Raw genomic sequence first — 17077 nt, 5'->3', positions numbered from 1 at the left:
AATCTACCAGACCATGGTCCAGTCCATTGCACACTATGGTTCAAAATGCTGGCCAGCGACGAGAGCGGCTGAGCGGCGTCTCCACGCCATGGAGATACGCATGGCTCATTGGACACTGGGTGTATCCCTCCACGACCATATTACCAACAATATGATCTGACGACAATTCGACATTGCACTTGTTGAGGCAAAAGTGAGAGAGGGACACCTGCGCTGGTCTGGCCATGTTCGACGTGCAGCTCCGGATACTGTTGCCAGCATCTCCTACCATCTTGAGGTTAACGCCCAGTGACTGCGCGGACGACTGAAGCAAAGATGGCAAGATGCAATTAACACGGATTTGAAGGCTGCACGCTTGCACCCAGACGATGTGTTTGATTGAGTGAAGTGGCGTTCAAAGATCCGAACAGCTGACCCTGCACTGGCGGGACAACGCTAGGAAGAAGACGAAGAAGAAGAAGCAGCTGAGACACTGAAACTTACCAATGCAGGATGGCAGAGGGTTATCCCAGGCACGTCTCTCCCCAGTCATACATTTGAGTACACCACTGCCGTGCAGTGTGTAGCCAGGGTTGCACTTGTAGGTGATGGTGCTGCCAGAGAAGTGGCCCTGGTCATTCACCTTGAAGCCAAACTGGGGAACGCCAGGATCCTCACAGTGAGACAGCTCAAAACCTAGAGAAGCAATACTGAAGTTAAACGCTGCTAAAATACGCCACTCACTATGCATTTGGCTTTAGGGGGGGATAGTGCTATATTATCTATGTATCTATATAGTTAAATATCAGTATAATCCTATAATACACATTAAACATGGTGTAAGTCTGCATTCTGCTCCAAGAGGCCTGGGTCAAATCTACAGCATAATAGAAGATCTAATCCCACTGTTACGCAAGAAATTAAATGGATCACCTATCAAGATCAGTCTAGTGTGCCCTAGTTGGTGATCATTATTATAATAATTATCACTAAAATGTGTTGACATGTTACTTTTGCGCTGCATGACATCAGAGCTCAAGAAGTCTGTCATTAAGTCAATCATTATGGGCAACGATTTGTGCTAAGATCCGACTGTGTTATGCAGGCAGGGCCAATCCCTCGCTAAGTAGGCAGAACAATTAAGATTAAGTGCTTGGGTAATGGAGCTACATCCAGAGCAGCCCTGATCCAGAGCAGTGCCTCGCTGCACAGCACATCCTATTAACATTCATAATCATTGCTCTTATCGCTCTCTCATTTTGTGAGTACATTGTACATGCTCTGAAAAACAGCCTCAACATGAATGTTTTGCCTTATGTTTGACAGAACCAGTAATCACACCATCTAACAATTCTTATATATTGAGTTTACCAAGATTTCCTTGCTGGTTAAGCATTATAATCACCCCTTAAAACCACCTCACAACTGCACCAAAAACAAGGTAGACTATATGCATGTAATCATAATGCTTCATATGGAGCCAAGTATGGATATCCACGATATCCTTCCTCATCGAGCATGTAGTAAAAAGGCCCAAAACACTGCACTGTGCCACCTAGCTTTGATTACAATTCAATTACAGGCCTTTGTCTCAGAGCACTTTCCAAGGTAGCACAAAATGCTTGACTACATAAAAGAAGCCATTTTAATCCATTTTCATTCAGTCCCCTGTCCTCATTTGGTGGTTAAATTACAGCATCTGGGTGAACGGTTGTGGCCTCACCTTCTCACAGCTCTCTCTGACCTTTATTATGCACTCAAATGGCTAATCCTGCAGGTGGAATGGAATCGCAGACAGACAGGGATTTAGTTGATTTTAAATGAGATAGCTCACCAGCAGACTAATGCTTTCTCCCCCACTGGAACTAAAACCCTGACGAATCCCATGCAGTGGACACAATAGCATTAAACCCAGCAAATGCAGGCTACATGCTTGCTCAACTGCCTTTGTGCGGACGAAGACAAGGTCAGCGAAGAGAGAAGTCTGCTCTCCCTATCCATTGATTCATAATCCCCCTGAGCTGGCTAAAACTTCATGTGTTTCAAGTGTCCTCTTGATTTCTGTAACTTTCCTGTATCAGCTCTATATATACTTCATGATAAAATACCAAAATGCTTATTAACAGCACCACCCTAGTGAATGTTGAAGAATTACTCCTTCATTTACAACTTAAGCAAATTCAGATTTAAAACATGCTTATATACATTTATTTGACTTAATTTTACGATCTAGGCAATGCTTAGGACATTTTTAGCAAACCTGCCTACTTTCACTGAAAACAACAATTATCTCACATTTACAGGATCCAAGCTAATATACACTCGATGTATCTGGGCCAGTGTTTATCAGATGTCTAAGAAAATATACACGGATCCAGAGTCAACTCACTTCTGTCCATATAACTGTGTTCATTAATATTACAAGCTCAATCATTTTTTAAACTCTCAAATCAATACAGCTCCAAAAGCAGGCCAAGGTAGGCACTGCCAGCTAGCTACAAATGCAATGTATGCTATGTCATGCACAGGGAATGCCATACCTAATATATAATGTGTAAAGCACTTCAAGAATCAGAAGTGACCTTGTCTTGAGAAACAGGTACAAGACTATATCAGCAGACCTCTTAGATTTTAGGAGTCAATCCTGAGTTGATTGTAGTTGTGCGGGGCGCTGTAAAGTGATGTACTGGGTAAAGACTTACTGGAGTAGACCAGTTTGAAGCCCTCTCCTGTGGCATCAATGTCTGAGTAGAACTCCAGCCACAGATGGTTGGAAGTGCTGATGAGGGTAAGGCCCAGCATGGATGAACCAGTGAAAGCTCCTAGCACATGGGCAGTGTTGTCGTTTCCATCATATATCTGCAAGGAATAACACAAGTCTTAAAACAAATTGCAGGGCCAAAGCTGATTGAGACACCAGCACCAGAGCTGGAACAGAGTCAAACAGAAGCTGATCTGATCTCCCGAGCTCCTTCATTAAAGTACCAGACTTAGAGAATGAATATAAACTAGACTACTGAATAATTATAAAGAGTATCATTTAGTATACAATCAGGCATAATCCAGGAAAGCTTCAGGAAAAATATCATCTGCTTATTGGATAATGCTATAGAGACCCTTCAATTTTATGTGTTCAAGAATTCATTGACTGCCTATATTGGAAATCATGTACACTGAGAAGGTGAGGATCTCTTGAGGTTGTTGTAGCTATCTAGAGCTAGTTTCAGAGGTACAAACAATAAACATGGCAAGTCAATTTCTGGGTTAAAGAATACAAATATGCATAGAGACGCATTATGCATGCTAATGCATTGACAGTAGAGAATCATCATATAACTTTTTTTTTCTTGACATGAACTGTGTATAGAAAATGGAATTACCTTCAAGATATCCCCCTGGGCCAGATGGAAGGTTCTAGCAGATATGTTGATTCCTTTCCCAGCCTGCACCTGGATGCTGTAGATGCACTCATGGTTGTTGTCGTAGTTCATGGGGTAATTGGGTGACAATAGAATCCCCTCATTGTTGATGACAGATGAGCCACACTCAGCTAGAGATGAAGAATAAAAACATGGAACATTGGGGGAGAAATGCAGTATCACAGTAATTGAAATGCCAACTACCATCAAAATATCAAGATATTCTATTACCCTGCCATTACACACGTCACATTCTATCCTAAAGATATCCTACATGCATGCTCGTAAGTACACCACATGGACATTTCACAAAAGTAAAAGCTTGTTATGGAAGCTTACACAAGTCTGGCATTTTCAGACAGATTGGTCTGGACGGGGCAAATGCACAACAAGAATGAAACTGAAAGGCGAAATCGACTGAGCAGAGTCCTGGCGTTCCCAGCATTGGTTAGGAATTCAACACCATCCAGGTGGATGTGGGCCCAGCAGTGAACAAGTGTAGTCAAAGGTAGAGTTAATGGAACATCAGACAATAAAAACAGATGTATTAATACCCATCATGCATGGTGGCAGGGAGCGGGAAGCATATAAAGCATATAAAGGATGATTTATTTAATGCCCCAGCACCATTTTCCTCTATACAGTGCCATGTTATGACGATATTACCAGTGTCATATTTTGAATAAAGCACTGCTGTTACTACCTCCATTTAGTAAATTACCTATACACTCTCCTCACCAAGAGCCAGTTTAAGACATGATGTGAATTTGTACTGAGCTACATACACTCTATGCACTCTCTTTCCTCTTTGCCCTTCTGATCACTTTTATGTAGTCAGCAAAAACAGAACTCTTGGTTAAAGTAGTGCAAGTAACCTCATAGAGTTCATGCCCTGATGGGCCTGGTGAATGTAATTTAAATAGTGCCAATTGTAACTAAAGATGAAATGGAGAGGAGATAAGCAGTACAACATTTGCTTTCCTCTTAAGGCTTTAGTAAGGGCACACCAAATAGAGGTAACCTTGGAGGGTAGAGCTGGTGTGCAAAGGAGTCAAGCACTTCTTTGTTTTATGGTTCCTTCCCCCTGCATGCCCCATCAAAAATAATCTTCGTTTGCCTAGCCTCCACTATCAGGCTTGATGCCCTTTTTGGTCGTTGATCTGGGATTATTCATATCTATCCTGACAGGGAGCTGAATCTGAATGCTGTGTTTGGAGAAGGACAATGACACTTCAAACAGCTTCTCTCCATAATGAAACACATAAGAAAAGAAAATTAAGAGTCCCATTCACATTTGGTACTGCAACAAAAGCAAGTGTGAGGCCCCTGACTGTCCACAAGAACACTGGATCTGTCAGAGTGAAAAGTCGGCTTGTAACTTGGGAGGGATCCACTGGGAGCTGGAGAGACCGTGATAACTACACAAACCTCTTGGCCATTAGAGGAATCTGTCAAGCATGGCAGCAATGATTGGAGGAAAGCAAGCTTGGCTGCATGAGAGAAAGAGATGGGGCATACCTCCATCATGAGTCTCCAAGGCACCATCATTACAGGCCTTAATCTCTGGTGTCCACCATGTTTGCAGCCTAATGTATATGAATAAATGACCTGGAAAGGTCTTGATATGAACTATTGAACTGTTCTGGGTTTGGGCTCTATCAATACACACAATGACATTTCATTAAGCGATTTTCACACATACACACAATATCCAAAAATGTAATTAGTAAATATTGAGTTCTGGGATTATTCACTCATCTATTTATTACTGATTCAAAAATAATTAAATCATTTTAAATCATTTTAAATTATGTGCTTATTAATTAGCACCTGTAAATTAGCCAAAAATGTGTCCTTTATATTGCTTATTTGTTAACTTTATGTGGAAAACAGATTTCATTAAACAGCCACTTGATGCCATGAAAGGCCAATCTGATAAAAACTTATCCAACCAAGGACAAACAGATTTACATTGCTTCATGGGAGAATGTCATTTGCTGGGCACAAAGAACTCATCCCATGTGCTGACTGAAGTGATTTCCCCAGTCTCCTCATCAATGTGGAGATGCACTGCTCAAATGGCACTGGATCCATTTTGGAAACACAAACTGCGCACAAGCATCTGCTGCTATAGGATACTGCCATTAGCAAACACTTGTGGTCAGCCTTTAGTGAGTTGTGTGATTAGGGTAGCAGTGCTTAGCCTGTTGCCTATAGCTGTGTGGTTAGGGTAGCTGTGCTTTGTCTATAGTGAGCTGTGTGGTTAGGGTAGACGTGCTTAGCCTGTAGTGAGCTGTGTTGTTAGGGTAGCTGTGCTTAGACTGTAGTGAGCTGTGTGGTTAGGGTAGATGTGCTTAGCCTGTGGTGAGCTGTGTGGTTAGGGTAGCTGTGCTTAGACTGTAGTGAGCTGTGTGGTTTGGGCAGATGTGCTTAGCCTGTGGTGAGCTGTGTGGTTAGGGTAGATGTGCTTAGCCTGCTGAGACGCAGCAGTCACATGCTGTGGCAATGCTCTATTAGGGTTTTCTGAGAATGCTTCTAATGAATAACTTGTCTAACACATATCTGTAAACACAATAAACAGAATAAAAAAAAACATAATTTAGTAATACTATGGTAATTTTGAAAATTATTTTTCTGGATATACTTTCAGCCTGAAGTCAGTACTGCATTGTGAATCATTCCTGAATACAACATTGTGCCTGAATACAACAAAACAAATGGCTTTGGAGTCGTTTGATATTTCTGTCAGATTCAGTTACAGAATACAGTACTGCATAAACAGGAATGCTCTTAAAAATGTTAAAACCCTGAAAATAACTACATGTTTCTCTTTTCATATACTCCAGGGCATTCACCTACTGTCAGGAGCGACTGTGATATCATTGGTGTACACATTTATCAATATACCACATACTTTCAGCATCTCATTCTGTCCACTAAAGTTGATGAACCTTAATGTATTGCATGCTATCAGCCATTTTCTTGTGCACAAATTACCACAAGAGAGAAGATATCATTTTCATCATGTACTATAATTTTGCAGTACACTATTCATCATCATGTCAGGATCATGAAAGATACAGGCTACATTTAATTTTTTATAGTCTACATAAAGCCTTTCTTCCACCAACACGTTGAGGGTCAGATGTGAAAGGTGCCGCTAGACACTCTGCTTGTCTCACTCAGGAGACCTGCACAGATCGATAGAGTTGTTACTGGCAACGATAAAAATGGATCTTGGTCTTTAAGTCCTTACAACAATGTCTCCCCATGCTACCTAATTCTATTGTTCTGTTGCTCTGACTATTGTTCTATCACCCCATTGTTCTAACTATTGCCCTGACTATTGTTTTCACTATTGTCCTGATTATTGTTCTATCACCCTATTGTTCTATTGTTCTGAATGTTGTTCTAACTATTGCCCTGATTATTTTTTATTGCCCAAATGTTCTAACTCTTGCTCTGACTATTGTTCTTTTGCCCTGACTATTGTTCTCACTATTGCCCTGACTATTGGTCTGTTGGCCCATTATTCTAACTGTTGCCCTGACTATTGTTCTCACTATTGCCCTGACTATTGTTCTATTGCCCTACTGTTCTAACTATTGCCCTGACTATTGTTCTATCACCCAAATGTTCTGACTATTCTATTGATTATTGTTCTAACCTGTACATAAATAAAATTTATTCCATTCCACCATCTTTATTGGTTTGTTGATTATTTTTAACCATTTAAATGTTTGTTTCAGATTTTGATTGCTGCCTCATATTCCTGATTATATTTAGAAATGCAAATATAATTTGACATATTTCTTTGTTTAGTTTATTATTCTATATATAGTCATTCCTAATTGTTTTTTATTATTACAAACACATAGGTGATTGGGATACTGATTTTTGCTTTTGTTATTAGAAGTAATAATTGCATCTTATAGCCACACCAGCCTGAGAACACCTGATTTCATCCAATCTTGGAAGATAAGCAGTTTCGGGCCTCGTTAGTACTTGGATGGGAGGCTGCCTGGGAATATCAAGTGCTGTAAGTTTTACAGCGGCATCTCAGTGGTTAAGGTAATTGACCAGTAATCAGAAGGTTGCCAGTTCAAGCCCTGCCACTATGAAGTTACCATTGTTGGGCCCCTGAACAAAACTATGGACCCTCAATTGCTCAAAATGTATTCAGTCATAATTGTAAGTGTCAGTTAAATACCATTAATGTAAATGGAGCTGCAATAGTGGCTGGATTAGTATTAGTATGAATAGAAATAGCCACAGTGTTAAGTGTTTGAGCAGTATATCCAATGACCAAATACCACTGAATCACACTTTTGCTATCATGCAGTTTAATATGTACCTGTTTGATATAGATTACTGAAGCAATCATTCCTATTTTTCTTAAAACACCTTTATGCCAAGACTCTTTGCTAAACTACTGTTATGCCTCGAGTCAGCACTAAAATGGCACAGTAAGCCTCCCAATGAGTAGGCACTTCATCATGAGAATTTAGAATTTACTAGGGCTCTTGCAAATATGTGAAACAAACTCATTGTGTATGGGTTGTTTGGGGAAAAACAAATCAATTTGAAAGGAACACAGGTAAAATGTTAAAGAAATTGTTTTATGATAGAATATGATATTCTGATCCATGGGAAACATGGAATGAACTGTAATAAATCTGCAATGCAGCTCTTTTAGGTCAAAAGATAAAATTACCCAGACAGATAATGAAGCAAGCTGTATTCTAAAACATGATTTAAATTCCAAACACATCATCCCTGTTCTCACAGCATTGGAAAACGATGTGTGTGTGTGTGTTCTGTGGAGCAGGTGCGATGAGGTTTTCTATAATAATACAATCACTTACATATACCCAGTGACCAAACCTACATACATATCCAAATACATACACACACTCACACACACACACACACACACACACACACACACACAGAGAGAGAGAGAGAGAGAGAGAGAGCGCGAGAGAGCATTAGTATTTCTATCATGGTTTATAAATTCAAAATGCTTAACATGAATGCCATAAACCAGCCTTTTGGATTCCTATACAAAAGGAGTACAAAGTTGATCAAGAAACTAAAGCGGGCAGAATGAGACAGCATATCATTTACATCATCCAGAGGAGAATAACAACCCTAGGTAACCCTGGGGAATTCAGATCTTGCAACAGCAGCTCTGGACTCCAGACCAAAAGGTCCTATTTATTTTTGCTTGACACGCAACCAAATTTATCTGTTTCTTGATTCTCCTTATAATCCACACACATGGACCTTGAAGAAACCAGCACTCATGTCTACCTTTGCCTGTTCCTGCTACAGTTCAAAGACCAACCAATAACCAACCTGGAAGATAACCTTCTGGAAATGTTACACAACCTGAGCTTACCACAGGGAACAGGCCTCCAGTCCTCAGCATTACCTGATACCTATGGTCAGGGGAGGAAATGTTGTAAGCAATGCACAAGAAAACAGAAGCATGGTAAGAGGGTAGGAGTCTATGGTCTATAGTAGCTCAATGGTTACGGTACTTCACTTGTAATCAGAAAGTTGTTGGTTCAATCCCCACCACTGCCAAATCTCCAGTGTTGGGCCCCTGAGCAAGACCCTTAACCCTCAATTGTTCAAGTTGTACTCAGTCATAATTATAAGTTGCTTTGAAGGCCAGCTAAATGCCATAAACTCTGCCATCAATATCTGCTCACTGGACAACAAGCTAGACTACATCTGACTCTAGTGCACCACCCACTGTGAGTTTAGAGGCTGTTGTTACTTTCATAGAAACATGGCGCAGTGAGACAATTCCTGGTACTGCCATCCAAATGGATCAGCTTGCTTTGTTCCATGCTGAAATGACTATGTCCGGTAAAACTCAAAAAGTGGGTTTGTGTGTCTACATCAACACAAAATTGTGCAAGTCTGTCTAGTACTGGTAGAGGTTGTGAATGTTAAATGCAGGCCTTTTTATACTTCCTCACTCTGAATGTGGAAAAAACAACAGAGATGGTGGTTGACTTCAGGAAAGTATGAGGTGGTCAATCTCCAATCAATATTGATAGCTCCTCTGTGGAAATCATTACACCAAGTTCCTTGGTGTCCACCTAGCAGAGAACCTCACTTAGACCCTCAATACCAGTCTGGATTGAGAATTGCGCTGTCTCAGACCACAAAACCCTGCAGAAAATAGCAAGGACAGCTGAAAAGATCATCTGCAAAGCTACTCACATTGTGGATGACCCCACACACCCCTCACACAAACTCTCCTATTGTTAAGGAGGAGTTACGGAAGCATTCAGGCTAACAGCCAGACTATGCAACGGTCTCTTCCCCCATACCATGAGACCACTCCACTGCCAGAGACTGACAACAAATAACTAACAAATCAGATTTAACAACACTGTGTTTTAAGTTAATGAACTGGCTGTTACTTCACTGAGTGCTGTTTGCTATAATCGCATCTGTTAAAATATCATAATATGATACATCCTTTGCACATTCACCCACTGCATGCACTGGTTAAATGACAATAAAAAGCCCTTTGACTCTCTTAAGAAGGTACCATGGATCTGGATGTGTTCTGGATTTGCTTGTGCCACAAATCTTGACATGTCCTGGATGAGATGGTGTCACAGATCTAGTTGTATCCTGGATTTGCTTGTGCCACAGATCTGCATATGTTCTGGATGAGCTGCTGAATAGTCTAAGCATGATGTAGCACAGGCTACACTGACTGCAACACAGCCCTGAGCTACAGTAGGGTACACATTCTCTTTGCACATTCTTACAATGTACTACTGGTACACCACCATTTCCAGGGCAACCCACCCCGTCTCTCCTCCTTTTCCGCCTTTTACAGATGGCTGACAGGACCTGTTCTGCATCTCTTCAAGTGACGTATGGCAAGCTGGATGTCACCGAAGCCTCAGATATCTGCCTCCTGCTCCCTTTTAATTCTCCCCTGTACCCCATCCTTGATCTTCACTGAGTGTTAGGGCAGGATTAAGCCACTGCAGACATTTTTTGCTCGATGTTAATCAATGGAAATCCTTTTGTCATCCCTTTAGCCTAAAATTAAAAGCAAACTGCTTAATACCAGAGCGAGATGAGACTGTGCCATTCCAGCCCCTCCGGGAGAAGCTGATACTCCAAAAAGCCATTGCTACAAAAATCTGCTGTCAGTTGATGGAATATTAAAGGGGATGGTATTGACATTTTCCATAAGCATGACAGGCTCAAAGTTTGCCCTAACTGCAGGGTAATGCAGTTACAGTGATTAGAGAAGCAGTGAGTGCTTATCTTGCTGGACTACACAGCGGAGGGGGCCATCGTGAGAGGGGCCATACATGAAATATAACATGTGCAGCTGTGCTTTCTGCTGAGTGCACAGTCTGCCATGGTGAGCAGCACATAGGTAAATGGAACAGGGAATGGTAAAAATATAAAACTGAATGCTAAAGCAACCAAACAAACAAACATCCAAATAAACAAAACAAACCAAAACAAACAAAAAAGCTGTCATGGATAAACTGAGGAAGCTGGGTAGAGAATTAGCAACTGCTCAGAAAAAACAATGATTTGAATTTGAATGTGCAGAGAATCTAAGGGCTGAACAAATCCTTTACACACCAACAAAAAGAGATAAAGAGGTTTGCCTTCATCAACACACAGAAGTACAAACATGTGAGATACTGTATGCCTTTAACACAAATGCTCTAAGTGGGGAAGAACAAGAAAAAGAAAGAAAAACTGAGCAGGATTCTCCAATGCATGATGAAGTAATGTTGTCACCAGTGGGAGTGTCACGGAACGCTCCCCTCTCACTGTCATGTGGTACGGCCCGCCGCGTGCAGTGGGAGTTTCTTGTTTGTAATCATGCCTACATGTCTGCACACATCTGAACCTAGTTAGTGTTCTGTGTTTATGTATTTAAACCCCTGTTGGTCTGTGCATCACCGTCGCTCATTGCCCTTGTTCACTTTGCCTTTGGTGGTATCCGTTTTTACAATGTCTGTGCCCGTGTTTGTGTTCATCGTTTACGTTGTATGTGAGTGGCAATGTCGTGAGTGTCTGTCAATAAACGTCTGTCACTGTCGAGGGAGTCTGTGCATCCTACTCCTCGCCCTGCGGCACTCGGGCCGTTACAAGGAGTGCTGAAGCCTCCTCTCAAAAGGAACATGGTACAGGTGCAGAGCTTGCAACCTTCACTGCTTCTGGTGTCACTTTATCTCAAGAAATGTCCATTTAAAATAGCACAGCATTAAATTACCATGGTTGACTAAAATTAAAAGATAAAAAAAATTAAAAGCTTTTGACTTTTTGGATTAAAACATACATATTAGTGGGGATAAAAACTGTATTTTGTCCAAAGGCTGTATATTGTGAATAAACTGTTATATATATTAACATGGTATTACAACACCACAAAGTGAAATCAAGGTGATTTTTTTCTCTTTTAAAGTACTGCCCTGTACAGCACTTTGTCAGCATTTTACATTTGTCTTACCATCACTGTACTTGTCACCTCATCATTTACATTTTGTCCAAGTCAGATGAAGATTTCCTTTGCTCTAGTACAATCACCTTACTTGCCATTTTGAAACTTTAATAAAATGAAGACAATACTTTTTAAATACATTTAAACCTTTCAAATCTAAGAGGCCATTAGTCACATTACATTATTCTGTCTTTTCAGCTTGTTACACAGTGTTCAGCAGGGCCTTCCACTCTTTGGCAAATTATCATCTCACATTTTATTAACTGCATTTATTGTATAACCCTGTGAGTTTGCTTGTTCTCTTATTCATTCATACATTGCAATAGTCTGGAGTACAAAACACTGCATCACTACATTTTACAACTTTGTAAAAAATGTTACTCATTTAATAATTTAGACATACCAAATCATTCTCAGGGGTATTTGCAATCATGACACTTTACTCATTTACATTAAAAATTTGCAAAAATATCCCAAATTCTTGCATTCCACAATGGCCTCAAAACACAGATTTAATATCTATGCTAATGATTTTTTTTAGTGTAGCAAATTAGATAAAGCATGGTGAAAAGGGACTGTGACAAAACTCTTGCAGATGTGAATTATGGTCAGCAATTTTTTCCACTGTTTCAACAACAGCAAATAAGCCTTTGAGCTATGTTACGCATTTTAAAGAACATAACTGATGGTTTCACATTAATAATTAATAAAGCTCTTCCAGAATCATATAGAATCGTCATCATATAGAATAGGACATAGGCTTTAGTTACACATTCCCTTTGAGCTCTATTTGTAAAGCTTTCTTTAAACGTAATGGATATGTAATGCCCTGAGCAGGCATCCTGGGAATCTAAAACCCTAAGTAATCATCCGCACATCTCACTGTGAAATAATTTTTGCTTAACACATATGAAAGGATTCCACCACCTCTCCTTCCACAACCTAAAATGGCAGGGCCATTACTTGTGCAGATCTTTGTTTTTCATGTGCTCATTAGCATATACCAAAACACAGCATGGTACCATGCCCAGCTTTAATCACACCTTACCTGCACTATTTGTTTGACTATGACTATGAGTGAATAGTGTGTGCTGTACTGGTTTGATGGTCTATATTCCATTGATCACTGTCTAAGACCACATCAGATGAGCATGGTGATACAACATGCTATACAAAAACAGTTACTTACAGCACAATTTCCACTGTAAAATGGCAAACCTAATCTAATCAATGCCTCTCTAGAAAACAACCAATCCATTCTGATGCTTCTCTTGCATTTAACAAAGTGCTTCCTCAATTCATTTCAAAATTCATGCATGCCAATATACAGTATTGATTTAAGTCCAGTGTCACATGATAAAGCTAGTTGGCTACATTAAAGGTGTCTAACTGTTAATGTTAACAGGCAAAACGTACTTGAAAACAAAATAACTAATTCATTCATTAAATAGACTTGTACCGTGTGAGTATATGAGGAAACCCTTTAAATTGTTTCTTTAAAATGTGTGACCAGGTAATATAGCACTTACTCCAGCCCTCCACATTGGCTTGGCTGTCCTCATAAACAGCATCCGGTTTTGATTTATGGCCCTATAAGAGATAGATTGGGAACTGCAACACACTTTACTGTCTCAGAGATTAATCTTGAGGAATAGATTAAAGTTAGCAAGGGGAAAAGTATTGGTTCTCTCTAGCATTCACTATCAGCTATGGATGAGTGTCCTCTAAAGCTGATTTGTACAGTTTCCCCCCCACCCCAACATACATCCTAGAGGAACTTTCAGTGTTTTAGAGGTAAACATGAGGTGCATTTGACCATCCAGTAAGCCTTTAAATTTGCCGGGACTTTGTATAATACAGCATAATACAGGTCTTTAAGGTGTTAGGTCTGTTTTGCTTGTTCTTATTCTTCCTTACACCTTCTTTGTTACTGACAAACCGTAGCTTTATTTTTCCCTTTGGAATGTGCAAATCAATAGAGGTGATCGATGGGAGGCAAAGTTGAGGCCTTTCTTACTGTCATGTTACTTATGCACTCTTTGTCTTCTTCTCAAGTGGCTCCCTTTGTCTGCCTTTTCAAGTGGTTTCTAATCTAGTCTATGTATATATTGTCTCATCTACAGTCCCCTGCCTCAGGAACACATACAGACATCAGTACACATGTACCAACTCATTCTATCACTAGATCATCATCCTAAAGTAGTAAATGTGGTAAACACTATGGTACATGTGGTAAATGCTGTAGACCTGCATGAATGTGTAAGGGAAAAAGTATCTGAACAAAGCAGGACAAAAACAAACAAGAAAACAAAAATACAACAACGATGAATCATACATATATTTTTTTCAATTAATGTGAAAAATGACTAGTGACTGTGCCTGCCTGAAAGAAAAAAAAGCTTGAACGCTCGAAAACTCAGGAAAGTTCTCCATTACTGTAATTGCCACTTTGCACTTTGTTTATGCCACTGCCTCCAGGTATGCATGGGTAACTTCCAAGAGATGCCATTTCACGCCATGCTGTCTGTACATGATGGATGCTTTATGATTGCAGGCACCCTCTCCACTAGCTGCTGACTTGCAAGCCACAATGAAACACTGCAACCGGACAGTGCCAGTAGCAAATCATTGCCTTGGCCCCAGCAGGTGTCAAGTGAGTAGAAATGTGAAGGTGACCATGAAAATATCAGCACTAGCCTCAAGGTGAGATTACAGCCATAGTGCTAAAATATTGGCTAAAACACAATGTCATACTTTAACATGGAGCATGGATATTCCATGAGGAATGCATCTGGGGGAGGCAGAATCCAGCCATCTACCTGAAAGCATCCCAACCTCTCTGTAGCCCAGCTTGGAGGAAGCCATATTCAGATTGCATTAAATCACATGCAATCATATTTGACCACCACAGGGGCATCACTAGAGATCCAAAGCGAAGCTTTCTCAACACAACAGTGAAGGGAAGACGTCTTGTTGGAAGAGCTGTTACTTAAGGTAGAAGATAACTCCTACATATTCAATAACTGGAGCCTACTGCTATGCATTTGAGAATAGAGAAGTACATCCAATTTTACTATTTGGGAAGGGAAGAATGTTTTCAGTCAAAAAGCAGATACAGATTCAGATCTATAATTTTCATTTATAGTTCCAGTCTGAAACTTGTGAAATGATACAGCAGTACACAGACATTACACTGCTAAAAACCACTTCAGTACTGTTTGCCACCATCCTTAAATCATTGATAAGATACTCAAATCTGTAGTATGTCCATGTGGAGTACAGACTGCCAGTAAAAAAGATAATATTGAAATAAATAAAAGCAGCTGAACACGTACCCACACACCTTGGAAGAGGTGCGCTCCACATGCGCCGACCCCCTCCCAGGCAAATGATCTCTGGCGCCCCCTCCAGGCGGTAGCCCATGTTGCAAGAGAAGGTGAGTGTGTCCCCAATATCAAAGCTGTAACCATTACGGCGGCCAAACCGTGGTACTCCTGGGTCCTCACACGGCTCAAGATTGTATTCTGCATAGCAGAGATTGTATGAGATTAACAAACATCATTTGGTTATAATAGGTGCCATTACTTTATTGAAAATGTATTATAAGTTACCATGAACTTGAATGTAATCAGAAATAATCTACTTTAGGTACTACACAGAGATTTTAAGGTCTAAAATAAATGAACAGAAATGTATTTCATGTCAACTGTAAAGGTAACAAAAGAACAAAAGCATACACTGCTATTAGGTATTACTGGGTGATTCCACAGAGGATCTGCAAGTCACATTGAATATGCTTCACTAGCTTGCTTTTGTCTTGTGCGTTAAAATAATGAACTTTGACTACTAAGCATTTCTTAATGGAAGGGCCACTTCATTAATTACACTCATAAATGCCAGAAAAGTGACCTGTGCTGAGGGGCACATTGGGTGTAACACACCAAAAACAGCACCAATAAAGCTTTTACAATTGAGCAAGAACAAAGTGATAGAAACACTGTCAAGAGGACACCTGTGAACAGGCCTGACCTGAGAATGTGATGTTGAAGCCATCGTAGGAGATAGAGAAATCAGAGATGAAGCGCAGTTGGGCTTTAAAGTTTCCATAAAGGCCTGCATTGATGGGTGAGGGCAGGTCGGAGCCTGTAAGGCGTGCAAGAGGCTGCACAAAGCTCCCATTCTCAGTGATGAGCAGGTAGTCATGGTGATCCTCCAGGTGGAAGGTGTTGAAGGTGAACTGAACTCCTGTCAGGCAAAACCAAACCACAAAACATGTCAACTAATCAATGACATGGCAAACTAGCAACCTGTCATCCACCCTGTCAAAACTGGCAAATTAGCCACTCGAAAAAGTAAAATGACAAAGGCCTTAGGGTATAATGAACCATTTTTATTTAGCTGGGTAAAAAGCAAGAGGTATCTGTACTTCAGGATGAAAAAAGAATCATCTTAATGTTTTCAGGTGAAGCCCTGTAAAGAGACCCAAAGATTTCCTGAGATTTCTTTTCTGGGACTAACATTGTAAGACCAGAAGGAAAAGCATTTCAATTCATCATAATTCTTCTGTGAAATATAATGATTCCCCATTCTGAATGCTTTATCAGTCCTGGGAAATTAAAATTCAGAAAAAACTTTCATCATTTTGATCTCAAAGCTTCTGTAATAATATTGCATAGTGCAGAGGCTAAATCTGCATCCTCTGCAGTTCATCCTCAGGAAGGCTTTAGCAGAACCACTTGATAGACTCCAGGAGCTCATCCTTCATTCATTTGCCAGTTCACACACATATTAGTCTCCAGAATTAAACTAATCAAAAATGAATGTGTATGCTGCTGTCCAAATAAGTTTATCTGGACTACCTAGATGACAAAACAATGAGTATAAACTGGACAAGGTTTTATCAGGGCCTTAAAAATTTTTATACGTTGTATTTGCTGGAGTGATCCGTGAAGTAATGAAATGGTCTAGCATTATTTGTAAATGACTGGTTTTCAAGACCAATTTGTAGTCAGACGTTTACAAAACAGTGTTTATAAGAGGCAGAAGATGCATGAGTGATATAAATAAAGATGTCTTTCTTAAACACTTATTCCTTAAGGACAAGTTTACTAAATCCTAGTCTAAAATCTTATGCGGTTATTTTCACACAATCATTGATTTACATAGTGAAAAA

The 17077-nt window shown here is 40.1% G+C and overlaps 1 protein-coding gene and 1 pseudogene across 5 annotated transcripts in view; one reads left to right on the top strand and one right to left on the bottom strand.

Moving 5' to 3' along the window:
* The window catches only part of csmd3b (CUB and Sushi multiple domains 3b), a 313558-nt gene that overhangs the window by 98546 nt on the left and 197935 nt on the right, over positions 1 to 17077 (bottom strand). For 4 of the 5 annotated variants that reach the window (XM_027011676.2, XM_027011678.2, XM_035529341.1 and 1 more), the window contains 5 exons: positions 15934 to 16149; positions 15240 to 15428; positions 3360 to 3529; positions 2682 to 2838; positions 484 to 675 (listed from right to left, as the gene is read on the bottom strand). In XM_027011676.2, coding sequence (XP_026867477.2) covers positions 484 to 675; positions 2682 to 2838; positions 3360 to 3529; positions 15240 to 15428; positions 15934 to 16149 — 924 coding nt within the window. The remainder of the gene's footprint in view (positions 1 to 483; positions 676 to 2681; positions 2839 to 3359; positions 3530 to 15239; positions 15429 to 15933; positions 16150 to 17077) is intronic. The other variant, XM_035529342.1, reaches the window with a different exon arrangement.
* On the top strand, positions 7326 to 7444 carry LOC113578446 (annotated as a pseudogene).

This window comes from Electrophorus electricus, chromosome 8, assembly GCF_013358815.1.
Source record: "Electrophorus electricus isolate fEleEle1 chromosome 8, fEleEle1.pri, whole genome shotgun sequence".
NCBI lineage: Eukaryota > Metazoa > Chordata > Actinopteri > Gymnotiformes > Gymnotidae > Electrophorus > Electrophorus electricus.
This window is presented reverse-complemented; position numbering and strand designations above follow the sequence as displayed.